General features: G+C 43.1%; 1 protein-coding gene across 2 annotated transcripts; it reads left to right on the top strand.

The window, feature by feature from the left end:
• The first annotated feature begins 1,268 nt into the window (after positions 1-1,268).
• LOC310705895 (transmembrane protein 45B-like) lies at positions 1,269-26,039 on the top strand. 2 transcript variants are annotated; one of them, XM_083500815.1, is made up of 6 exons: positions 1,269-1,408; positions 16,577-16,772; positions 18,313-18,525; positions 19,799-19,983; positions 22,136-22,281; positions 24,503-26,039. In XM_083500815.1, the coding sequence occupies exons 2-6, from the start codon at positions 16,586-16,588 to the stop codon at positions 24,594-24,596; spliced, it is 825 nt and encodes a 274-aa protein (XP_083356941.1). In that variant the 5' UTR covers positions 1,269-1,408; positions 16,577-16,585; the 3' UTR covers positions 24,597-26,039. The 2 variants fall into 2 exon arrangements, with proteins under 2 accessions (XP_083356941.1, XP_083356942.1); XM_083500816.1 differs by having other exon boundaries at positions 1,274-1,408; positions 16,580-16,772.
• The last annotated feature ends 922 nt before the right edge of the window (positions 26,040-26,961 follow it).

Raw genomic sequence — 26,961 nt, 5'->3', positions numbered from 1 at the left:
AAAACTACTCTTTTACAAAAAAGAAGAAGAGGAAGAAGAGGAGGGGGAAGAAGAAGTGCGCAAACAATAGGCTTACCAGCTGCAATAGGAGAGTCAAGCATACCAGTTTCACACAGAAGCACATCATTGCTTACTTCAACTCGCCTGTGGAAACAACTCAGAGGCCATGAAAGAAGGAAGGGTATTAACAGGAAGATTTAAAAGAACTATTGGAAACTCAAGGCAGTGGAGATATAAGATGATCAGAGCCCCACCGAACTTGAAGCATGGGAAGTCCCAACAAAAAATTATAATTTGGCAGAATATTTGGACTATATGATATGTATTTGTATAATTTGGAATATTTAATGTGATTTGATTGGATTGTTAAAATGGAAAATTTAATAAAAATTATTTTTTAAAAAAATTCTAATTACAACCAGGAAACAGAAGCCTCTGAGGATGATGGATTCAAGAAGAGAGAAGAGGTCACCCTTTCCCTGTGCTGGAGAATAAGGGCCAATTTTAATGGGGTCTTCTTCCTTTTGGGGCTGTGCAGCTCTGCAAAAACAAAAGCCTTTTAGTAATAACTGGAACCAAATACAGTAAAGGAATTGAATTTGCATCTATCAGGCCAGGGAAGTTTGCCAAACGATTGCTGCTTAAAGGGTCCTCCTGAAAAATCCAGAGGGCTGTGCTTTCTCTCTCTCAATTTCTTAAGACCAGCAGGAGTTCCTACAAAGGAAATAAATGGCTGTTCTTCTGGGACTCCCAAAAGTGCCCACAACGAGGGAGAGAACATCTTCGCTTGACTCTTGGTAGGAGAGCACCCCTCGTTTTCTCCTCCCAAGGCAGCAGTCCTCCGTGACTCCCAATCGGGCCAGTGGGCGCCAGTTGTGCCCATCTCGCCTGTGGGACAGTCTCTCCCCTTCCCTGCCTTTGGCCACCTCCCCTCAGTGCCACATCACTGCAGCCCCTGAGGCAGTGCCCCTCTTACCCCAGCAGAGGGCGGCTGCAGGGAGGAGGGGAACTCTCTCGCAGACGGACGTCTCCTCCAGCCCATCCGCAGGCGAGAGGGGGTAGAAGGGGCCAATGGGACGCGGCTGGGGAGGCGGGCGCGGAGGAGAGAGGGAGAAGGCGCCGGCTTGATTGTCCCAGCGGCGCCACTGGCCCGAAGAGGCGCAACTCTGGGCAGCGGGAGGAGGCGGGATGGGAGCGGGGAGGAGCCGCCGCGCGGATGCATCTTTCCCCCTCGACGATCACCTCCAGCCTTTCGTAGCTGCTGCTGAGGAGGGATGAGGTCACCCACACGTCCGCATCCTTGAAAGTCGCCGGAGCGCCGCGGGTTAAATGATTCTCAAAAGTTCCCAATTGGGACAATAAGGATCATTTTGCAAAAAAAAAGTTGCAAAGAAGCAGACCAAGTTCGGTAAGCTTTAGCCCCTGTATTTGCGTGGTTCTCTCTCTCTCTCTCTCCCCCCCCCCCGTTTCCACAGATTTGAGGGAGTGGATCTCTCCCATCTGCTCCGGAGTGGATCTCTCCTGTCTGCTCCGGAGTGGATCTCTCCCATCTGCTCCGGAGTGGATCTCTCCCGTCTGCTCCGGAGTGGATCTCTACCATCTGCTCCGGAGTGGATCTCCCGTCTGCTCCGGAGTGGATCTCTCTCCCGTCTGCTCGCTGCCCGATCCTGAGCACGTTCACGCCGCAAAAGTCTCATTTCCTGAGTTTAGCGTTACTCGGGCATAACTGCGCTTACCTGGGAATAACTGGATTCCCATGGAGTTCAGAGTAGGAAAAGCATTTATATGTGATTTGCAGACGTCGACACACGTCTTTGAGCATCTCTCGCTGGAAGCTTTCAGCTCAAGCCTTTCTCACATTCTAGCGGGACGTTCTCCTGCGCAAGTCCTTTCGGAATGAATGTTAAACGCCTTTCTCGCACCTTGGGCGCCGTTTGTTGGGGACTGTGCAGGAGAACTTCCCGCCGGCTGCTGTCTTTTTTTCTGTGGCTCCTGGAAAGTCGACTCCCCCGCTACACCGGAGTTTGCGGAATCGAGGGAGAGTGGTGTATAGAATAGTTTTTTCATATTTGCTGTTATTTGGCCTGCCTTCTATTCTTTATATATTGTGGGGCTTGGTGGGAAACACTCAGTGTGCCTAAATAAATAGGGAAACTTGTTGAAGATTAACTAACGTGTTTTAGTTGCTCCTTTGCCTTCAAGACCCGTATGGGGTTTTCCCCCCCAACAACAACAACAAGGATGTGATCTAACCATTTTTTTAAAAACCCCCAACACATTTCATTATTCTGGTAGCACTGCAGATATTTTCAGCATGAGTCAAGTGTTGATGGCAACTGATCTATGTGTAAATACAATACAGCATGTCACAAAATATTAGATACAGGTCTATAGCTTGCTTGTTCCTTTATATGCTAGCCTGGGTTGTTATGACACACAGGAATGCTCCCAAGAGTAATTGGAAACACCTTTTTTCCAATTGAAAATATGACCCCAAAATATTATCGCACCACAATAGGATATTTCAACGTAGTTTTTTTGTTACTGTTATTAAATCTTAACCTATAAAGCATGCTTTCTATATCAAAGGTGATGCTGCAAACCAATGTTTCCCCTTATGAAGTTCATAAAAGTAAGTCATGGAAGTCAAGAAAAGCTGCTACAACTTAGTTCCCTAAGACAGAATCGTCGCTGCCACAGCTATGCTGCCCAATATGATTCAGATATTTCAGGGGGTAGAGAAAATGGTGAACAAAGTCTGTAAGATGAAAGATGGCTGTCTAATTCAAGGGATAAATTAATGGAAGTACTAAGTAATGTAGGCCTTCTGGGTCATGTCCTTGTTATGTACACCAGCCCCTAAGGAATGCTGTTGCATATTTTACTGTGGAGAATTATTGAATTGTGGAAGGGATCTTTCAGTTCATCTGCTCCAGGTGTGGGCAGCTGCAAAATGGTGGCTTAGGGGCCTGGGCATAGCCAGGATTTATGCTGGGGGCGCAGGATTTATGTTGGGGGTGTGTGCAGAACCAAGCTAACTGCAATGTGATTGTTCAGTTACTTAAGTATTTTTATTTACTTGATTGGGGTGGGCAGCTGCCTAGGGGTGACATGCAAAATCGACCCAGAGTTTCTGCAGATCAGGGATTCTTAAAGCTTTTCAGCATGTGTGTAGGGGGCCATTTTGTTGTTGCCATTGTTAAACTAATGGGAATCCGAAACCCCTTGCCAATCTACAGAAAATTCCTGAGATATCACCAATTGTTGTAGATTTGTCTTCCGCCTGGCCCGTGTCTAGCTGAACCAATCCTCTGCTTAAGGCAGGTTCAACAAGACAGGATATGCTACGGCGTCTCCGCTTAAATATGCAACTGGACAATGCAAGGGGCTTCTTATTCTCTCTTCAAGTTCTGGAACAGATTAAAGAAGTTCTTATTAACTAAGCCCATTTATCATCTCCAATACAAGGACACCCCGTGATGCATAAGCAGCTCTCCAGCCATAATGCGCCACATGCTACAATTCTCCCTACTGGGGGCACCGAGTCTCTTACTCCATTCTAGATTTCTCTAGACAGCGCTGATGGGAATGGGGATAGTTTGCTTCAGTTGCAGGCTAGTACTTCATACCCAACAGAGTTCCATGTGGTAGAAGAGGAAGAATGAAGTGATGGCTCTGTGCAAGAAGTCAAATTTCCCCAAGAAGTCAAACCTCCCCATTGCCTTTTTCAAGAGAGTCATTACATGCCTCTCATGTGTTGATATTTGGTTACCTTAGGTCTTACTCCTCTGTCATCAGAGGCACATGTGGCTTCCTGTCAAGCAACCCAGCCTCTTGCAAATTTCAACATTTGTTTAAAAAGCTTGCAGTGTGCCTCCTTCCTGTGTATCTGGTAAGTGTGCACATGCAGACTATCGTTTTCCGCCTTTGCAACAGCAATGAAACAACAGAAATTGCCAACAGTGGAATCTTGAGCAAGGTAACCCTGCAAAGAAAAAGAAAGAGCCGGGGTGGATTTGATTGAAATCAAATTGATTTAAATCACGATTTAAATCATGATTTAAATCACTAGTCAGTAAGACTTGATTTAAATCATTTTTTTAACAGAAAGACTCATACTTGCTAGTATAATCTTAATATTTACAACCAGATGAAGGTTTCATTTTTGGAATAATAAATTTTCAGACTAGCTTTTACAATTATATCAAAAATTACTGATTTGGTTATACTATTAGAAATACGTAGACAGATCATTATGAAATGATTGCTTATATTTAGACAACTTTTCTGCTGCTGGAAGGAGAAAAATAACCATTTCCTTAATAACAATTTAAACCATTTATTTAACTAAAACAATAACATTATAGCATATGTATCCATGTTTGTTAACTGATGTGGTTAAACGATTTTTTTAAAAACCCCACACACCTTAGACTGAGTTTTAGCACACATGAAAAAGTTAAAACAAATTTTTATTCCCTGATGAATAGCCTTTGGACTATAATGTAACTTAAATAGAAAACTGTCTTTAGAAAGATTTTTCCTCCAAAAGTGTTTTATTTTAAAAATCCAATTTAAATCCAAAAAAATCCGATTTAAATAATAATTAAAAAATCATTTATTTTTTTTAAAATTAATCATTTATTTTTGTCCACCCTGGAAAGAGCATTGAAACAGCTGCACAAGCAGTATGCACACAAGTGGAAGTTAATGAAATAAAACAAATAGTTCTCTTTAACTGCTGACCAACAACAACAACAATTTATTATTTACCGGTATATCCTGCCCATCTGGCTAGGTTTCCCCAGCCACTCTGGGCGGCTTCCAAAAAAGTATTAAAATACAGTAGTCAATTAAACATTAAAAGCTTCCCTAAAGAGGGCTGCCTTCAGATGTCTTCTAAAAGTCTGGTAGTTCTCTTTGACATCTGGTGGGAGGGCGTTCCGCAGGGCAGGTTGTTGGGATTCGCAGGATACTGGATAAGTCTGCAGGCTTCAACAGGATGATGCAATACTCTGCTGGGTCAGAGTGACTCAGAAGGAGTGTGATTAGTGTAATTGGCTATCACCTGTTTTAAAAAGGAAAGCCTGTTTAACAGGGGGTGTGGTGGTTGTGCTGTAGTGTGGTGGTGCTGTGGTGGAGAGTATTCGTTTGTAAGTACTCTGTATGGACTGTTTCTTTTGTAAATGCCTGTATATAGCTCACATTAAAAAGGACTGCACTGAAAAACCTGGAACTCTTAGTGTTTCGCTGAAAACGCCGCATGGAATACGCGACAGGGTTATGGGCCCAGCACGCTTCCGCTGCGCAAGAGTACAGGTGGCAGTTATCTAGTCGTGGGTGCTGGAGGTGAGCTGCAGGGATGGAGCAGTCCAGAACTGGCGTGTTGCTGATGGCCACGAACTACAGCATCTGGTCAGTCCGCATGCAACACTTCCTCAAGCGTGAGGGCCTGTGGAAAGTGGTGGAAGAGCCACCACAGCCCCCTGAGGAGGATGAAAAGGATGAGAAAGCTTTGGCTACGATCATCCTTGGAGTGGACGACAGCCAGCTAGTCTACGTAGCTGATAAGGTGACGGCAAGTGAGGCGTGGAATGCGCTCAAGGCTGTCCATGTGCGGAAGACAGCTGGCTCACTGATAACACTGACCAGGAGACTGTACCGGTGTCGGAAGAAACCGGGGGACTCCCTGGTAAACCACCTAAAATTCCTAACAGGCTGTTTCCAGGAGCTAGCCTTAAGAGGGAGGCCTGTGGGGGAAGAGGACAAAGTCTTTATAGTCCTGAGTTCCCTTGATGACAGCTATGATATGCTGGTCAACTCCCTCGAGTCTGTAGAGACTGATAAGCTGACTCTGGAATACGTGACCGGACGGTTGTATGCAGAGGAGGACAGGCGTGCAGAGCGAAAGATGACCTCAGCCTAGCTGTTGGAGCATCCCAGAGGGAACAACAGCCAGGAAGAGCAGAGGTGTCGGGAGCCGGAGAAACAGCCAGGAGGAGCTGCTGCAGGCCAGCCGGTGGTCAACAAAGTAAAAAGGTGTTTTTGCTGCAAGTCCAGTGGACATCTGCTGCGGGACTGCCCGAGAAAACAAAAAAAACAGCGGAAGCCCAAGTGGCAGCAGAGGGAGTCTACCGCTTGGGTGTCTGCAGATGGTCAAGAAAATGAGGAGCTGTGGGTTCTGGACAGTGGAGCTTCTCAAACCTTTTGTAAAAGAAAAGGATTGCTAACTGATGCTAGGGCTTCAAACAAAAAACATGTAAGTCTTGCTACGGGCCAGAAAGCTAATGTGGTTTGTGAGGGGGAGGTTGTGTTCCCACAGCTGGGACACACATTCAGGAATGTGTTGTGTGTGCCTAATTTGCAAAACAATCTCCTGAGCATTCCTGATTTGGCAAAAGCAGGCTTTGAAGTAAATTTTGTGGGAGATCAGTGCCAGATAAAGCAAAATGGGGCAGTGTTGGCAAATGCTAGCCTTAGAACTAATATGTATGTACTGCAGTGTGAATCTAAGGTTGCAAATGTGCAAAATGTCCCGACCCATGATATGTGTATTCATCTCCTGCACAGGCGTCTGGCTCATGCTAGCTATAAGGTGCTAAACAAAACATTGGAGTTGTGTGGGGGGATGAAAAACATAAAAAGTTGTGATAATTACTTAGACTGCAAAATCTGCAAGGAGGTTAAAAGCAGGGCTTGCCCAGTAGCAAGAGCAAGCCAGAGAGAAACCAAAAAACCACTGGAGTTGATTCATGCTGATGTAACTGGCCCTTTTCCACCAAGTGTCTCCCACAACAAGTACTGTTTGATCCTAGTGGATGATTTTTCTAGATTTGGCTGGGTCTATCCATTAAAGCAAAATTCTGACGTTGCCCAAACTTTGAAGTTCTGGGTAAGAAAGGTAGAAAGGCAACTTGGTGAAAAGGTGTCCTCTATTCAATCAGACAGGGGAGGGAAGTTTATGGCAAGCTCCCTAAGAAACTGGTTGCGTTCCCAAGGGATTAAACATAGGCTTACCAATGTGGCCACGCCTCAGGAGAACGGAGTAGCAGAGCGTAGGGGAGGTCTCTTGCAGACACAAATGAAAGCATTGTTAGCAGATGCAAATCTTCCAATTAAGTACTGGGCTGAAAGTATTAAGACTGCGAATTATATTGGGAATCGCTTGTGGTCAAGGGTACTAGATGACATACCCTATAAAATTCTCTATAACAAATGTCCCAGTTTGCAACATTTAAGAATCTTTGGGACAAAGGCATGGGTTGACATACCTGTGAAAAACCGAAGAAAAGGTGGGAAAAGGGCACAGCAGTTGCTATTTCTTGGGTATGAAAGTGGTACGAAAGCCTACAGGTTTGAAGATGATAAAAACCTTTTGAGTTATAGTAGATCAGCCAGCTTTAATGAGCAAAGAAATTGGCCCAAGATACATGCAAACCTGCTGCCAGAAAAAGTTTTACTGCCGAGCATACCTGATAAGGCAGTTAAAACAAAGCTAAGAATTGGCAGCTCTTCCAGAGAAACTGAAAGGGAGGAAGTAAAGGTTGAGCATTTTTCTCCAGCTGCTAGCATGGAGCAGGGGAGAGAAGAAAGTGCAAAAGGGACAGGAGGAGGTAGATCTCCAGAGTCAATCCACCCCAAAAGCAGTCCTGAAGGTAGCCCAGGGGGTGAGATTAATGAACCAAGGAGGTCTGCAAGAAGTAATAAAGGTCAACCTCCAAACCGTTGTGGGTTCCCAGCCACCATAAACCAGGTTTGTGTAACTGAGCCAGAAAACTTTGAAGAAGTGCAAGAGTTACCTACTCTAGAGAAAGAGGCGTGGTTAAAGGCAATGCAGGCAGAGTATAACTCTCTGCTAAACAACAATGTGTTTGTACCTACAGAATTGCCTAAAGGTAAAAAGCCCATAAGCTGTAAGTGGGTTTTTAAAGTGAAAAAGCTGGCTGATGGAAGTTGTCAGAGGAAAGCCAGGTTGGTTGCACGGGGCTTTACACAGAGGAAAATGATACATTATGATGAAGTGTTTGCCCCAACAGCAAAGGCTGAAACAGTAAAATCAGTTTTAGCAATGGCAAGTCTGAGAGGGTTAAAAGTTAATCATTTTGATGTTGTCTCAGCATATTTAAATGCTCCTATTGACGCCGAGGTATATTTACAGCAAATACCAGGTTATGAGCTAGAAAAAGACAGCATGGTGTTAAAGCTGCAAAGGGCACTATACGGTTTACACCAAAGTGCACGTCTATGGCATGAATGCATAGACACAACTTTGAAAAAGATGGGATTCAAACAAAGCCTGGCTGATTCCTGTTTATATTCAGCAATGGTGCAAGGAAGTGTTTGTTATTTACTTTCGTATGTTGATGATATCTGTCTAATAACAACTGCACAAAAGCAAGTGTCTTGGTTTATAAACAGCCTAGGTAACAAATACAAACTGAAGTATTTGGGAGAGATTCAGAATTACTTAGGAGTAGAGGTTCAGAGAAATGAAGAGGGCGTTTACTCTCTGAGTCAGAAGGAAAAAATTGAAAAGTTACAGAAGACCTATGGAATGGAGAGGGCAAATGAGGTTGACACTCCCATAACTACCCAGTACAAAAATGAACCAGAAGGGCAAAAATGTGAGAATGCAACAGTGTTTCATTCTCTGTTGGGTTCTCTGTTATATTTAAGTTGTTGGACAAGACCCGACATAACATTGGCAGTGCACATGTTAAGCCAAAGAAGTGCAGACCCGGCTCAGAGAGATTGGGTAGCACTTAAAAGAATCCTAAGGTATCTGAAAGGCACAAAAGATTACAAACTGGTGCTGGATACAGGACATGATCAGCAAGTGTAGGCATACGCTGATGTCAGCTGGGGAGACAGAGAAAATGGAAAGTCTACCACTGGCTATGCCATATATATTGGAAATGCCCTGGTTCAGTGGAAATCCCAGAAACAAACATTTGTTGCCACAAGTACTTGTGAAGCAGAGTACTCAGCCATAAGCGAATGTGTATCACAAATAGAGTGGTTTACTTGCCTAACAAAAGAGCTTGGAATACCTTCTGAAATGCCAATCACTGTGCTAAGTGACAACATGGCTGCACAACAGCTTGCCAACCAACAGAACTTTGAAAGCAAGAGTAAACATATTGCGATAAGATACGGAAATGTGAAAAATGCTTTGGAAAGAAATGTGTTAAAGGTACAGCACTGTAACACAAAATGTAATGTGGCAGATTTGTATACAAAATGTTTGGATGCTCCTAAATTTCGAGACTTAAGAGAATTATTGGGTCTCAAGCCTTTGACTTAAGGAGGAGTGTTGGGATTCGCAGGATACTGGATAAGTCTGCAGGCTTCAACAGGGTGATGCAATACTCTGCTGGGTCAGAGTGACTCAGCAGGAGTGTGATTAGTGTAATTGGCTATCACCTGTTTTAAAAAGGAAAGCCTGTTTAACAGGGGGTGTGGTGGTTGTGCTGTAGTGTGGTGGTGCTGTGGTGGAGAGTATTCGTTTGTAAGTACTCTGTATGGACTGTTTCTTTTGTAAATGCCTGTATATAGCTCACATTAAAAAGGACTGCACTGAAAAACCTGGAACTCTTAGTGTTTCGCTGAAAACGCCGTGTGGAATACGCGACACAGGTGCCACTACTGAAAAGGCCCTCTGCCTGGTTCCTTGTAACTTGGCTTCTTGCAATGAGGGAACCGCCAGAAGGCCCTTAGTGTCCGAGCAGAATGATGGGGGTAGAGATGCTCCTTCAGGTATACTGGACCAAGGCCATTTAGGGCTTTAAAGGTCAGCACCAACACTTCTGCTCGGAGACATACTGGGAGCCAATGTAGGTCTTTCAAGACCGGTGTTATGTGGTCTCGGCGGCTGCTCCCAGTCACCAGTCTAGCTGCCGCATTCTGGATTAATTGCAGTTTCCGGGTCACCTTCAAAGGTAGCCCCATGTAGAGCGCACTGCAGTAGTCCAAGCGGGAGATAACTAGAGCATGCACCACTCTGGTGAGACAGTCCGTGGGCAGGTAGGGTCTTAGTCTGCGTACCAGATGGAGCTGGTAGAAAGCTGCCCTGGACACAGAATTAACCTGCGCCTCCATGGACAGCTGTGAGCCCAAAATGACTCCCAGGCTGTGCTCCTGGTCCTTCACTGGTTCTGATTTGAAAGAGAGTACATAGGGTGCCTCTGCTATAGGCGTCTAGTTAATAGAGATAATTGCTCAAATTAAAGCTGCATCATTCTCTGCTGTAGGAATGTAGGAAGTCAGTTCCACTGGCTAATAACATTTTGTACCTTAGACCCATTAAAGATGATCCATTGACTTCTTCTTAAGAAGGTCCACAGCGTGACTGCCCTCTCCATGTGTGCGTCTTGCACATCTTTAGATTCCATAAGAACATCCATTACCTGCCTGGAGGATCTTACAAAAAATGCACCGCAAGTTCAAAACAGGGTGAGACAAAACACCCCATAAGTTAATAAAGTCAGCAACGTTTATTGCAGAGACAACCTTGGATATGATTCAGTTCGCCGCTCATGCGATAGATACAAAAATGGTGGCATGCCAGGCTCTGTAGCTGAAACACTGAGAAGCACACACCCCATTCAAAGTGTATTCAGAGATGATGCATTGAAGGATATCCTAATAGAGTCTGAGACAAGAGGAAGGTGCTCATCACACAGACAGACGGGGAAAAGTATTCAAAGTGACACACCTTATTCTCTATACCAGTCCTTTCGGAATTTCCAATACCAAGGGGAAATCCAGAAATTATAGACAAAACATCAATGGCACAAACCTAAATACCCTGAGAAGCAGCATCCAGATAGGTTCCAGAATACCATGGAGAATACCAAGTCCCACACCAAGGAAACTGAATACAGTAAGGTTGGGGTCATCTTCAAGATTTGTTCACGTGTTACAGCACGCAACCATGGATTGCTGGTCCTGAACGTGATAAAACATTGATACGGAATTTCTATCGACACCCCAATGCTTCCCTGCATTTCCTCCAGTGGTCCTAGTCCCCATACAGAACGAGTTTTGTCCAACCACAGGGATGTAGTCAGGGCAGAGGTGAGGGACCTTTTCCAGCTGACAACCACATTCCCTTCCGGGGGCCATGTGCAAATGGGGGGGGGGGCTAGAGGCAAAAGTGGGTGGAGCAATAAATGCTAATTTTACATTTGCACAGCAGGGTAGTTTCTGCACACACACACACACACACACACACACACACACACACACTCCTTTGTATTCTCTATACAGGCAAGCAGGAGACATTATCGGAATTCAGCTTGTCAAAAGCATTGAGAAAGGTGGAAAGTCTGGCCTGGGAGAGAAGGTGTGGTTTGGGGAGAATCCCGAGGGCCAAGCGGAGAGACATGGAGGGCCGCATTTGGCTGGTGGGCTCAGGGTTCCCCACTCCTGTCCTAGGTAATATAAAGATCAGTTCATGCAACAACTCTGAAGGACAAGCCAGTATGATCATAAAATAATTGGGAATTCTGCTGAGAAATACTACCTAACATAAAATCACTTGGTGAATTTCTTGCTGATCTGAGTTCCAGCTCATTCTTTTAACCACTGCCCTACCCCGATTCCTGATTTCAATGAATAGGGATTGTGAAACATTTATGAACAGTCACAAAAGATTGTTCCAGTGTTTGATGTGCCCCTGAGCTTGGAGACTAGTCAAACATTGATAAATATATTTTCCCCAAAATAGTGATTCTTTTTCTCCTAAGGAAAGGTTACTGTAAAATATATGTTTCACAGTAACCTTTTATCAATGGTGTTAGAAGAAACACACACACACTATTTTTAGATAGATAACATTTATTTGTCAGAAGACAATATTATTCCATACAATATTTTTCCCCAATTCAGTTTTGGCTCCATATCTAAGAGGAAAGTTATTTCAAAACAAAACCCCTCATTATTTCTGTTCTACAGTGATTTAACACAGCACATTCTGTTTTTAAAGATGCCTGTACTGTAAGGTTCTGCCAATATTTACAAACCTGCTTGGATAGCCAGAAAATGAGAAGGAAAGTCTGAGAGACTTACTGGAGTCATCAGTTCCTTAAAAAGCACTTTTGTTGTCTGCCATCTTGAGTCTGACATCTTCTAAGGTTTACACAGCAAATGGCAAGGTCATTTAATACCATAAACGAAGCTGGCACAGAAAAGGAACAAAGGGCACATATTACACCTTATAACTTGTGCTATCAGTTTGATTCTTCCAGAGACTGGCGACCACAACATTTCCTTCAGATTGCTTGCATACACTTTCTCTCCTTCTGGCCCACAAATTTTGGCTGTTTCTGTGCCAGCACCCATTGCAGCCTTTGACACTTTACTTTCTACCTCATTGTTTCTTCTTGCACTGTACAGTACAAGCTGAGGCTTGTGACTTGTATCAGTGGCATGGTGCATAGTAAGAGGGCAATTGTGGGATTCCTTTTTAGGCTGTCCAGTCTGCTGGATATGGGAAGAGGAGGGTACTGGTGATAATGTGAGGCTACCTATTTGATCATCAGTTGTTCAACATTGCATAGATGAGTGTTGAGATGCCCTAATCCAGGTACTCTACCTAACCAGGTGAGAACTGGGGAAAGGGCTCTAGTAGTAGTGGTCCCCTGCTTAATAACAATTTATTTAACTAAAACAATAACATTATAGCATGTGTATCCATGTTTGTTAACTGATGTGGTTAAACAATTTTTTTTATATTAAAAAAAACCTTAGACTGAGTTTTAGCACACATGAAACAGTTAAAACAAATCCTTATTTCCTGATGAATAGCCTTTGGAGTATAATGTAACTTAAATAGAAAACTATCTTTAGAAAGATTTTTCCTCCAAAAGCATTTTATTTTAAAAATCTGATTTAAATTTTTAAAAAATCCATTTATTATTATTATTTTAAATCATTTATTTTTATCCACCCTGCTCCCTTCTGAGTAGACACATATAGGACTGCGCTGCATGCCTGCAATGTTCTGCACATGTATCTGGAAGTTAGCCACACACTTAGACTTACTTTCGAGTAAACATGCCTAGGATTACACCAACAGTCTTTTGGGGAGCAGGAAAAGCATGAACGCTGATCTTGTGATTTGTGCATGTTTATAAGCAAAATGGAATTTGTCTCAACATTTTTACCAGATTCTTAATCCTTCTTGAGCCCCATGTTTTTGTTTACTAAACATTGCAATAATGTGCTGTTGTTCGTTTGAATTCATTGTAACTGCAATCATTATTATTTATTATGGTGGCTAATTGCCTTGGTGATATCTCAAAGCGACTTGCAAGATGCTTAAAGCACAGAATGACTTATCAAATATTTAACATCCAAATGCCATTGAACAGGCACAAAAAGAAAATGTCAAAATGACTAAAGGTGTTCATCATTCATAACTGCTTCCTGAATGCAAGCTGTTTGTAGGCTCAGTGTACATCAACTGGCTGCCTTTGTTGTGTTGGCACAGGGAGCAGCTTTCCTGCCTAGTCTGTGCACCTGCAGTGCCTATTGTGACAAAGAATAAATTCAATGGCATCCAGAGAGATCAAACACCAAGGGAAGGAGAGCTAGCTAGCAGAAAGAAAAGAAAAACATTGCTACATATAAAGACAACAGTAGTACAGTCAAACCTCGGATCCTGAACATCTCCATTTTGGAACATTTCAGCTCCCAAATGCTGAAACCCCAGAAGTAAGTGTTCCAGTATTTGAACATTTTTCGGAAGCTGAACGTCCGACTCGGCTTCTGCTTGAGTGCAGGAAGCTCCTGCGACCAATTAGAAGCTGTGCCTCGGTTGTCGAACATTTCGGAAGCCGAACTGGCTTCTGGAACAAATTATGTTCAACAACCGAGGTTTGACGGTATATCAATCATGCAGACAGGCTTTGAAGTGTTCCCATTTCAACTTTCCAAATAAATGCCATTTGTGACTCAGGAATGGGGAACCTCAGACTCGGGAGTCAAATGCAACCTATCTGTGTGACCCTCGAAATTCCCCAAGCCTCACAAACTTTCATGAGTCACACCCCTCAACTGTTCTGCTTTGCACCCTCGTTGAGTGTTTTTTGCCTAGCTGGAATGTGTCCTTAAATGCTAATAATGCTTCTTGCTTGGCTGGAGAGAGAATAGAGAAAGGTATGTGAAAGTGAAGAAACCAACCTGTTGCCTACTTTTGCGGCCTACTTTTGCCTCTGACCATGTCCACCTCTGGCATGTGATGGGAGGGCATCCAAACTGGAATGTGGGAACATGCACATCTTTTGGACCTGAACATTCACACACATATATTTTAGATTTTTAGCTTACCGCTTCCCCAATGGGAAGGGGAAAACTCAAGTAAACAAATCAGTGAGTTTCTTCTAGTTTAACTAGTTTCCTCCCAGCCTTCTTCAACTAACACCTGGACCCAAAGACCAGCTCAAACAGAGAGGCCTCACGCACCTTCTGAAAAGTGTGCTAGGTTGGACTTCCACAAATGTAAAGTAGAGAGGAATTGGTAAATGGGGTTTGCAGCAAATGCAGCAGAGGGTTTCAAGTTTTTGGAAGTAGGAATTTCCTTTCCTCAAGTAAAATGGTGCCTGTTAGTTTTATGTTGTTGACGTTTCTGTGGTTATCACAAGGTGAACATATATAAAATGGCTGTGGCGTCACCACAGCAAATATTCCCTTTCAATTTAATCTTGGTTATAGTGAGGAGTGCCTTTGAACTTTGCTACTAATCTCCCCACTCTCCCTGCTTCAGATAAATCTGCAAATGTGTTCCTGGGCTAAAATAGTAAACTAACAGGGATGTATTTATGTTTTTTGCTATTCTGGGTATTTACTGACAGGAAGAAGAAGAAAAGCCTGACCATTCAAAGCAAACCTAGATGTGAACCTTACAGAGTGTATGTTGGGTATGACTACTCAAGCCTGACCAAAGAAAATATTTGTTAAAGAGAAGGAATATATATCCTACATCAGCTGCCCCCCTAAATTAATCAAAATCAATGCAAATCTGAGGTTCTGCCCCCCCTATTAAAAGCCTGCCCCCCAGCAATAATCCTAGCTACACCCATGCTCAGGAGGGAGGCTTATAGAAGGTTGGGGAACTGACAGAAAGTCCTACCTTGTTTCAGAACCAAAGCTTTAAGACCTAAGCTGTAACACCTCAGTGTTTATTTTAAGGAACAGAAGAAAATATAAGTTGCACATTTATCATCTTGTTCAGAAGCCTGTAACTACCACTGAATTTTACATATATATGCTTCTTGAAATAATTCCATCTCCTGGTGCACCTCTTGTTTTATTAACATTGTTGTAAAATAAAATCTTTTTCTTGTTTAACTTCCCCATGTCTCCAAGTGCAAACGTTTTCTTTTAAAAAAGCAAAAATTAGCCAGTCGTGAGAGAGGGCATATCTCACCAATACAGTCACAATTGTTTTTCAGGAGAGAAATTTGAATCTGGGTGGTGAATCAGCTGCTGTTGTGTTCCGCCATAAAATAAATATTCATTTGCTTAGCTTTTCTTTTTTGCATGTTTCCTCTAAATATTGCCTCTTTGGTCTACCTGCAACTTTGCTGTGGGCGCTGCCTTTTCATAGGGACAATGGGTCCAACTATCAGGGTCAAGGGTAAATAGCTAGCGGCCATAAAGCAATAAAAGCGAAAAAAATGCTGATTTTGAGCCTGACAATCTTCGTTAAAGATTAACACTCAACCTGCATGTTCACAAACACTTTAATTGCGTTTACTTTCCATTTAACAAGCCATTTCCATGTTGTAACAATTTTCAAGGAGCTGCTCAGCTCATTAGAAGCTTTAGGCTGCAGTCCAAAACACAGTTAGAGAACATGGGTTGTGGTGGAGGAGCTTAATGGAGCTGGAGGGGGGGGGCACCACAGCACCCACAGCCCTGCTGCTTATAGCAGCTGAAGGTGGTGGGGCAGGCAAATAGCTGCACCAGCCTAGGGCTTTCTGTAGGCCAGGCGAGACTGACAGGGGCTCTGGCTATGAAAATAAAATACAAAACCGAGCCTGGTACAAAGGGAATTTGGATCGCAGCGTTGAGGAGGGGTGGAGAGGAATCTGGAAATAGACTGTTTCAATGAGAAGTGCATATGCACATATCTTTTAATACAAGCTGAGATTCCTGCATTGCAAGGGGTTGGAGTAGATCACCCTTGGGTTCCCTTCCAGCTCTACAATTCTGTTATTCTAAGGGTGGAGAACCTGTGGCTCTCCAGGTGTTCTAGGACTTGCAGCCTAGCACTGGCTAGGCTGACTTGGGCTGGTGAGAGTAGGAGACCCAGCCACATCTGGTTCCCCAACCCTGCTCTAAAGGAGAGCTCAGATCGTCCAAGCATTATAACACTAGGCTCCCCACCATCCCCAAGGCTGCATCTGTCCAACATAATGAGGATCCACGTGACAAGCAAATGTTGTAAAGCCACCTCCTGCAGGTATATATTTATATGCAGACTGAAACTTAAGATTAGAGCCACAAGTAATGGGTTTCTTCCAGGAACGCTTTACTAAAGAACACTCTTTGACCGTATCTTTTTGTGCAGTAGGAAAAGATGGCAAATTTTAAAGGTCATGCACTTCCCGGGAGTTTCTTCCTTATCTTTGGCCTGTGGTGGTCTGTGAAATATCCACTGAAGTACCTCTGTCGAAGGAAAAAGAGCGCTTCCGTTGGTTCCAAGGCAGGATTTCATCGCTTAGAAATAGCAGAAGGCATAGGCAAAGCCACCTTTGCCCTAATTGGTAAGTTGAAAATGGTTAGGATTGAGGATGTTTGGGTCTTCATGAATAACAATACAAACCATGATTATTTTTAAAACAATATGCATTAATGGTAAAACAAATTGTAGTGTGGATTCTGTCTGTCATTGAATGGGAGAAGGGTCATAGCTTAGTGGCAGGGCATCTTTTTTCTGTGTAGAAGGTCCCATGTTTAAAGTGAGCCTCCCTGGGGAGAGCATTCCACAAGTGGAGGGCTTCCACAGAAATGGCCCACTCTCATATTTCTGCCCACCAGACCTCACATGGAGGAGCCACACAAAGAAAGGCCTCGTCTGATGATGACACTGTGTCAGGGTGCTTACAGTTTCTTACAGTCTTTCTTTATTGCAAACTCTACAGAGAGAGGCTATAGAACCCAGCCGCTTGGATAATGGCATTGTCCCAAGTGAATCTCCACTCCCGGTCTCTCCCACTTTCTCATTCATCATTCTCATTGCCTCCTCTATGGGTGCCCTCTGCCTTTGAGCTCTTTGTTCTCCTACTTTTAAGGTTTGCCAGGTTCTGGGAGATGGACTGTCTGGAATGCTTTCTAGGGACAATGTGTCAGCCAACTTCTGCTTTGGCTCTCCCATGATTTCCCAACTTCCCCCCTCATCTGCCTCTGAGTTATGACCTCCCGCAAACCCCTGTTGTAAATCTATATTGTCTTCCTCTTCCTCCTCCCTGGATGAGGACTCCACCATTCCTCCTCTGCCCAGTCTCTGGGTCGGTTTATATGATGGTCTTTGAGGTATTATGGTCCTGAGCTATTTAAGGTTTTATAGGTCATAACCAGCACTTTAAATTGAACCTGGATACTAATTGGCAGCCAATGCAGTTGGGCCAAGACTGGCGTAATGTGCTCCAACTGTCTTGCCCTGGTGATCAACCTGGTCGCTGAATTCTGCACCAGCTGAAGTTTCTGAACCGCCTTCATCATGATGCAGTAATCTAACCTGGAAGTTACCACACCATAGACAACTGATGTTAGGCTATCCCTGTCCAGATAGGGGTGTAGCTGGGCCACCAGCCGAAGCTGATGGAAGGCACTTTTTGCTACCGAGGCCACCTGACCCTCAAACAACAGCAGTGGATCCATTCTGTGTACCCATTCCTTCAGAGGGACTGGAACCCCATCAAGAGCAGGCAGCCTCCCATCCATCCAGTCTAGGGAACCACCCACTAACAGTGCCCAAATCTTGTGTGGATTGAGCTTCAAGTTCATTGGCTCTCAACCAGTCCATTACCGGGATGGTGTCAAGTTTCCTTTTGGGGTTCATAGCTGTGGTTCCAGATGCTTAATAGTGCTAAAGAAAGAAGATATGAAATGGAGTTGTGGGCAGTAGCATTGACTAGACCAAGAGGTATGCATAAAGGACTGACCTGAATTTTCAGCTGATGCAAAATAAGCAAGGAGAAAGGCTGCCATTACCACAGTGATGCTAAAAGGCTTTAACTAGTCTTTAATCAGGCAACTGAATAAGAAGGTTCTTGACACAGTGTGCCATTGTTTCACACACAGGTATGATCGCCGAACAGTTTGTTCCTGATGGGCCACACCTGAAGTTGTATAATTATGAAGAGAAACAATGGGATCACCTAATGAACTGGCAGCATGCAACCATGTATCTTTTCTATGGCATCTCAGGGCTGGTAGACATTGTGGTGCACAGCACTAATGTGTTTCCAGTAGCCTTGGACAGGTTGATGCTTTCGATTGCTGTTTTTGTGGAAGGTGAGTTGACTGTATCATACTGTTAATGGAGGAAAATCTTCTCTGAACTCTTAACACAAAAATGAGAAGATAAAAGGTTATCCATTAGAGCAGTGCTCGCCAACCTGGTGCCCTCCAGATGTTTTGGACTGCAACACCCAATAAACCCTGCTTTGCCCTAGGTTGGTAAAAGCTGCATTAGAAAAATTACATCATATAGTCATGTATGAAAGGGTGCGACAAAGAGAGGCTGAAGGAAAGGTCAAGAATGAGAATTAATGGAGCTGAAGAATGAACTTTCTATCTTTACTGTATTAGGCAGACTAAAGGCAGGATAGAAGAGTTAAAGATTTGGGGTTTGAAGTAGGGTTAAAGGCTCCTTATATTTAAGTTAATTAAGCAGACACCACAGTGTATACTGCGATCCCAAACATAACACACTTATTGATGAGTGTGGCTCTCTGCTTTGCGTTAACAATATGTTTAGGATCACAGAAGCATGTACTTTAGGGTTACCATATTTCCAAAATATTTAAAAAATAGGAAAGCACATATATGTACATGCATTTTTGTTTGTGAAATGAAAATACCTCAGCATTTAATGTAAATTATGTATACAAATATAATAAGAACAATACCTTTGGGGGGACACAGCCAATATTTTTGTCCACATTTTATCGATCTGTTTGCTGCTGGTGTTCTGTAATCTGCCTTGTGATGAGTCTTGCCCTTTAAAGCAGAGTATAAATCTTTCAGCAAATAAATAGAGGGAAAACGTGTACATCAAAACTTTCATAGTGGGATTCACGTTCATACTTCCCCCTACTCCTGTCATAACTGGGGGTTTGGGGGGGTGTCGAGCATATGTAGGGAAGATTTAATTTTTTCATCTCTTGCCCAAGTCCTGATAAAAATCGTTTCCCCACTGGACTGCTTTGCTCTGTGTTGCCAGTTAAAATAGTCCCCAACACCTATTGTTAGTTACAGAGAGGGAGCATGAACCTGACATGGTTGCTAATTAATATCCCATCTAGTTTCTATTTTGGCCCTGAGCACCGCAGACTTGTGGAGTCCTGAGCTATCTCTCCTCTAGTATCCAAGGGAGGTGGGATATTGGATTCTCCCTACTGAAATTCTAGGTTCCTGAGCACTTCTTGACTTTTCTAAAATAATGCATGCGTATAGACATAGGTTACTTGAAACAAAACCAAAATATTATGGTTTGTAACAGAAAATTTGTTCAGTAAATTAATACGTGAAGCAAAAGTAGACCCTCTCATTTCTTCGTCCCCAGGATTTCTCTTTTATTTCCACATCCATGGGCGACCTATGTTAGATTTCCATGTTCATCAGTTACTTGTAGTGGCCGTCTTTGGAGGAGCTGCTTGCATCTTCTTGGAGGTCTTCTTCCGTGGCGTCATTGTCCTTGAGATGTTCCGAACCAGTCTTTGTATACTGCAGGGGAGCTGGTTCTGGCAGGTGAGCGAGTCTGTGTTTCCTGCCTTCGTAATCAGTTAATTCCCAGGAAAACTTTGATTTCAGGCCCAGCAGCAGCCAGCAATATCCTTAGGGAGCTGATACCATTGCCCTACCAACCATCTTCTGGTGTTCCTCTAATTACCAGGCAGTCACCCTTGAAATTGGAGCTGATTATGTCACACTGGGGCATTGTGCTTTATTACATTGATGGCTGCCTGGTACTCAACAGAGGAAGGCTGCCACCACCTTCCTCTTCATTCATCATCTTCTGCCTTCACAGGAAAGCCTTCTTTCTCATGCCTGCATTCAACAGAAACATACCGTATTTTTAGCTCTATAAGACGCACCAGACCATAAGACGCACCTAGTTTTTGGAGGAGGAAAACAAGAAAAAAATATATTCTGACTCTCAGAAGCCAGAACAGCAAGAGGGGTTGCTGCGCAGTGAAAGCAGCAATCCCTCTTGCTGTTCTGGCTTCCGTGATAGCTGCGCAGCCTGCATTCGTTCCATAAGCCGCACACACATTTCACCTTACTTTTTAGGAGGGAAAAAGTGAGTCTTATATAGCAAAAAATACGGTACTTAACTATTGCATTTATATCCCACCTTTTCTCCAAGGAGCTCAAGGTGGTCCCCATGGTTTCCCCCCTCCTCATTTAATCCCCGCAGCAACCCCTGTTGGGTTAGTTGGGCTGAGAGACAGTGAGTGGCCCAAGGTTACCCAGTGAGCTTCACAGCTGTGGAGATTTGAACTGGGGTCTCTCAGGTCCTGGTCCAAGACTCTTAACCACTACACCATGCCTCTGAGTCAGAGGAGGAGTCAGACCACCCAACCCAATAGGGATCCTATAAATCAGGCCCCATGCCTGGTCCACTCCGCAACAGGGATCTGGCCTGTCTGAGATACTTGTGGGGAGAAAATGAAAGGCTGTAAAACGACACTCTTGGGGGAGCAGCCCGGAAGATGAGATTGAAAAATGGGAGGGCTGGTCCTTAGATGGATAAGTTTGGAGCTGTTCATTTGTCTTTCAAATCCTGCACTTGAGATCAGACAGCTGCATTGTTTGTAACCAACCATTTCTCCTATTGAATAGAGGTGGCACAACAATGTACTCATTCTGGCAAACTTTCATATTTCTGGGATGGATTATATCTTGCCTCATTATTGAAGCCACTATTGCTTCAAAGCTCAGGGCAAGGGAGTTAAATGAAACTCTGAACTGTGATGTTTTGTAAATCTTCTGTGTTTAGCTTTGTACATGCCACTTTGTTATGAGTTCCGTAGGCGCAGTACTGTTGTTTGAGAGTATATGTTATGACAAGGAAAACATCTAGGTAAAAAATAGAAAAGGTGCAGAGTTTGTTTGACGAATGGGAGAGTTCACAACAGCAGAACAAGTTTCAGAAGGGAAGGCAGCTCTCCCATTTGCAGTGCTTTCCATAAATAAGCTTAAATACAGTGGTACCTCAGGTTACATACGCTTCAGGTTACATACGCTTCAGGTTACAGACTCCGCTAACCCAGAAATAGCACCTCAGGTTAAGAACTTTGCTTCAGGATGAGAACAGAAATCATGCTCCAGCGGTGCGGTCGTAGCAGGAGGCCCCTTTAGTAAAGTGGTGCTTCAGCTTAGGAACAGTTTCAGGTTAAGAACGGACCTCCAGAATGAATTAAGTACTTAACCCGAGGCACCACTGTAAATATGTTCAGTACCATAGAAGAATTCACCAATGCATTCTCTTCTCCAGGGTGTTCCTCTGTAGATTTGGGATTGAGACTTATCTTCTTTTACTTCTGCTTGTAAATTTCTATTTAAGAAGCATTTCAAAAATGTAACTGTGAAGTTACTTTCTTTGGGCTGGTGTTATTATAAAAATATAAGTGTGTGTCTTACATCTTTCAAAATATAGACCAATGATGCATCATTTTATAAAATTTCTCTTTAAAATCATAACACAATGTGAATTTTAACCCTTTAGTCCACATATACTCTCACTGTTCCATCTGTATATTATAACCAATTTTCTTTACCCATTTGACCATGCATTCTTTAATTAGTTCTTCTTATGTTTCAAATTTCAAGAAAACTTTATACATTTTTGCAATAACATAGCCATCATCTGCCAAATGTTCTTTTTTTGACACCACAGATTGGATTTGTACTTTATCCTCCAAGTGGGGGTCCAGAATGGAACCAAACGGACCACAATAATATCATGTTCATCACCATGTGCTATTGCTGGCATTATGCATTTGCACTTCTAATAATGGCTTTGAATTACACTGTAATCAGCTGGTAAGTAAATCCCGAAGAGCTTCATTTAACTTGCCACTAAATGCTAGAGCGTTGTTCAACATAAGAAAACTCTCAGCTATGCAAAATTGGCTACTCCAGTTCTGGAGGAATGCGAAACTGCCATGGCCTCCATATGTCAGCCTGCAACCATTGGCACAACCCAAGTGAGCTTTGCTGTTTTCTCACAACCTTGCTAGGAAATAAGCAAAGTTCCTCCGTGTCATTTATGTAGCAATGTGCCTTTCTTTTTCTTCTGAAAGAGGTAGCAGTCCGTTGAACTCTGTGAGGCTCTTTCCTGTAGTCTGTCTCTTCTCAAAGCTTAAGATCAGGGAAGACGTATGAACGTTTTGCTCATGGGTCTATTTGAAATGCCAGCACCCAGCCATAGAATATTATATGGTTGGGTCCAGAGAAATGCCATTGAAAAGGATAGGAATGGCAGAGTGGTGCCCCTCACTGGCCCTCAGGTCAGTTGCGTCACTACTGCCTACCAGGAGGTAGAGGGTGAGGGATGAGGTCAGAATGGTGGAAATGGGCCAGCAGGAGCACATGCATCCTAGCCTCACTAATAATAATAATAATAATAATAATAATAATAATAATAATAATAATAATAATTTATTATTTATACCCCGCCCATGTGGCTGGGTTTCCCCAGCCACTCTGGGCGGCTTCCAAAAGAATATTAAAATACTGTGATACATCAAACATTAAAAGCTTCCCTAAACAGGGCTGCCTTCAGATGTCTTCTAAAAGTCTGGTAGTTGTTGTTCTCTTTGACATCTGGTGGGAGGGCGTTCCACAGGGAGGGCGCCACTATCGAGAAGGCCCTCTGCCTGGTTCCCTGTAACTTGGCTTCTCGCAGTGAGGGAACCGCCAGAAGGCCCTCGGTGCTGGACCTCAGTGTCCGGGTAGAACGATGGAGGTGGAGACGCTCCTTCAGGTATACTGGACCGAGGCCGTTTAGGGCTTTAAAGGTCAGCACCAACACTTTGAATTGTGCTCGGAAACGTACTGGGAGCCAATGTAGGTCTTTCAAGACCGGTGTTATATGGTCTCGGCGGTCCCCTCCCTCTCCCACTCTGCACCCTGTAAGCAGCAGTGACACAACTGACTAGAGATCAGGTGACTTCCAGCACCCATCACATTGCTGGAGGGTTATTTTCCTACCTCTGCCAAGGGTTGAGGGACTCTGCTGAATGGCGCAGGTTGTGGTACAGGGGGATTGAGGTGGGATAGCTAACGATTGTGTAGTGCCACCATCCATGAGCACTTTAAAGTGTGACAAAACATTGGTGAGTTGACTTGGGGTATACATTGTTACTACGGTAATCCCGTATAAAATAGGCAGCTCCCCACATGATTCCTACCCAGCTTAAAATATATGACAGTGACTTTGCAATTCATGTGCAAAGCAGAAATATATATAAACAACTAAGGTAAGATTGCCAACTTCAATTAAAAATTATACGAAATGAAACATTTATTTTATTTTAATGAAATATTTTCAGTCTCTGATGTCACCAGATTATATTGGCCCATACCACAGGGAGAAAAGTCATTTAGTAATCAGCTGAGTGCCCTGGATCAGCTGATAACGGGGTTATTAACTATTTTACACAAATATCTTAAAAAGAGCAAAGCTACAGTGGTACCTCGGGTTACATACGCTTCAGGTTACATATGCTTCAGGTTACAGACTCCACTAACCCAGAAATAATACCTCAGGTTAAGAACTTTGCTTCAGGATGAGAACAGAAATTGTGCAGTGGTGGCACAGCAGCAGTGGGAGGCCCAATTAGCTAAAGTGGTGTTTCAGGTTAAGAAGTTTCAGGTTAAGAATGGACCTCTGGAACGAATTAAGTACGTAACCAAAGGTACCACTGTATATGTGAGTGTTTCAGAAGGCGTGCCCTCTCTGCATGGACATATATGATTTTGGGATGAATTTTGCTTTAAATGACCCTCAAATATTGTTGAAGGCAGCTCATTCATTTGTGCACTTGAGAAAACTCTTCTACCTTTTAGAATAGTTGGATCCTGTAGATATATATGCCAGTGTATCAGGATATATAATTGGAAAACAGTTAAACCAGGAATATAAGTTTCTCATTCAGAAAGGCTCTTCTGTTGTTTGATATCAAATAGGTGTTGATTTCCTGACACCTAACCGGGTGAACATGTAGCTCAAATGGTTCTGCTTTGTTTTCCCCCTCTCCAGGATAGTTCGCACAAAACTAAAACAAACTCCATCCATGGAAATTGGATTATTGAAAACATCTGAGCGAGACCAGGAATCGGAAGATGAGATCTAATTCAGCACAAATGTTTACTTAAGGTTTAGCACCTATTCTTTCCACTTCTGAATTGTAATGGCGTTGTTTATCACATCATTAAGACTCTGCATTAATTTATGAAACTTCCATTAGTGCATCGTTTATCCTTTGCTTGAAGTAGAAAGAGAATGTTTTGCTAATGAATAGGCTGGGGTGACATTGTCATGTGCAAATCAATCCAGACCATTATTATGGGTGGGGCTATTCTTTCATTGCTCTTGGGTAAACTGGGAGATTTCCACACATAGCAATCAAATGCAACCCTGCTGTTGCATAAAACTGATTGTATACACCTTAAAACCAAGCCAGTCATAAAATGCGCATATCTATTTTTAACTATAAAGAATAATTTGTTGTCTGTCCAAAGTGTGTCTTGCAAATTTATATTTTTCAAAGTTATTGCTTTGTTTATTATTATTTATTATCGAGTACGATCTAATTGCATTAAAGGAAATACAAATCTAGTGCAAAAAAAAAAAAAGTTAGTGCTGTGACTTAGGACACAATGGCATTCTTAAAATGCTGGATGATTGTAAGCACTATGTTAGACTTGTTACTTACCTTGTACCAGAGTCCATTTATCTAAATAAGGCATATATGCCTGCTGTATATCTTAGAGCCTTTGCTCTGAATTTATTCAGTGTGTAGTAGAGTTGGGTGAGAGGGTTCAAATCCCCACTTGACCATGAAACCTGACACACCTTGGAAAAGTTATTGTGTCTCTGTGAGGCATGGGGAATATGAGGCCCTCCAGATGTTGTTGCACTCCATCTCCCATCAGCCACAGACAGCAAGGCCAATGATCATGTAGGATGGGAGTTGTAGTGCAACAACCTCTACAGAGCCACAGGTTCACTATCCCTATACTTAAAGCAAACAGTGATTACTGTTTGGGAGAGGGCTATGGCTGTGCTACCTCCCTCACTTGCAGATACCTCTTCCTGGAAGTAGTACTCATTCCTTTTGAGTTTGCTTACTGGGAAAGCACCATTTAGAAGTATCCTTATTTGTGCCACGTTACTCAGTATGAAGCTATACTCAGGAAATACCGTATGACATAGCGTGCCTTTTAGCTTTCTTGTCAGTAAGTATATTATCGGCTGGGAATAGAGTATGTGGGACATAAAATGGCAAGTGTGTCTAGCAGATTTAATAGGATGTACATATGTTCTGTTTAGGAAATCCAACTTTAAATGACTCTTCTACCAATGGACAAGAGCATTTTAATTTCTACTTCATATGCACTTTCTAAACACCAAAAGTTATTGTTACAGCAATCTTTTGGTAGAGAGGAAGAAGAATTCTGTTTATCAAGTAATCAATGAAGGATCCTTCAGGCTAGTGCAGCTACTTAAAATTATGAATAATAACTTGGTTTTAAATGTTGAAATAAATTGTTCCAGTTTACTTTGAAACAAGCAACATTTGTAGTCTTGATTTTTCTTTTTACTCTTTCATTGAGTTCCGTTGTTAGTCCACTTGCACTAAGGTTCTGGACATATATCTGTCCTTCAGCCAACAGAGCCTCTGGTTTCAATGGGTATTTATTACCAAATATATGTGCATAGGATTTCAGCATTAGATGCAGTGAAGTACAGTGGTACATCTGATAAGCTTCCAAAACAGCAGTGACTGGATGTATAACGATTTCCTTTTATGTACTGGATTTTCTGTGGTAAGAGGAAATCCAAATTAAATATTAAAGCACCATAGTTAAAGGCCCACTTCTTCAGATACACTTTTCAGAATTTTAATGATGTAAACATTCATGTTATTAGTATTTTTAGTGCAAGCTGATAACAAGCCACATCATGCTAGGAGAAAACCAGTGGTTGCGTCTTCATCCAAAGTTTGATCAGTCCGCGCTGGTCTTGGGACCGAGACGGCTCTGGTTGCCCTAACAGATGATCTTTGTAGACAGCTGGATCGAGGCTGGTCAGGGCTGCTGATTCTTCTAGATCTGTCAGCAGCTTTCGACATGGCTGATCACGAACTCCTGGACCACCGCCTTGCCAACGTGGGGATCCAGGGCACAGTCCTTCAATCGCTGCGCTCGTTTCTCTCTGGCCAGGGACAGAGGGTGGTGCTTGGGGGGGAATTGTCATCGCGCCACTCCTTGGTGTGTGGAGTACCTCAGGGTGCGATACTCTCTCCGATGCTTTTCAACATCTTTATGCGCCCCCTCGCCCAGCTTGTCCGGAGTTTTGGTCTGGGTTGCCATCAGTATGCCGATGACACCCAACTCTATCTGTTGATGGGTGGCCATCCTGACTCGGCCCCAGACACACTGACCAGATGTTTGGAAGCTGTGGCTGGATGGTTACGTGGGAGCCGGTTGAAGCTA

This window comes from Podarcis liolepis (genome assembly GCF_965112155.1).
Source record: "Podarcis liolepis genome assembly, chromosome: 4".
Lineage (NCBI taxonomy): Eukaryota > Metazoa > Chordata > Lepidosauria > Squamata > Lacertidae > Podarcis > Podarcis liolepis.
Note: the sequence above shows the minus strand (reverse complement) of the source record. Positions and strands in the feature narration are given on the sequence as shown.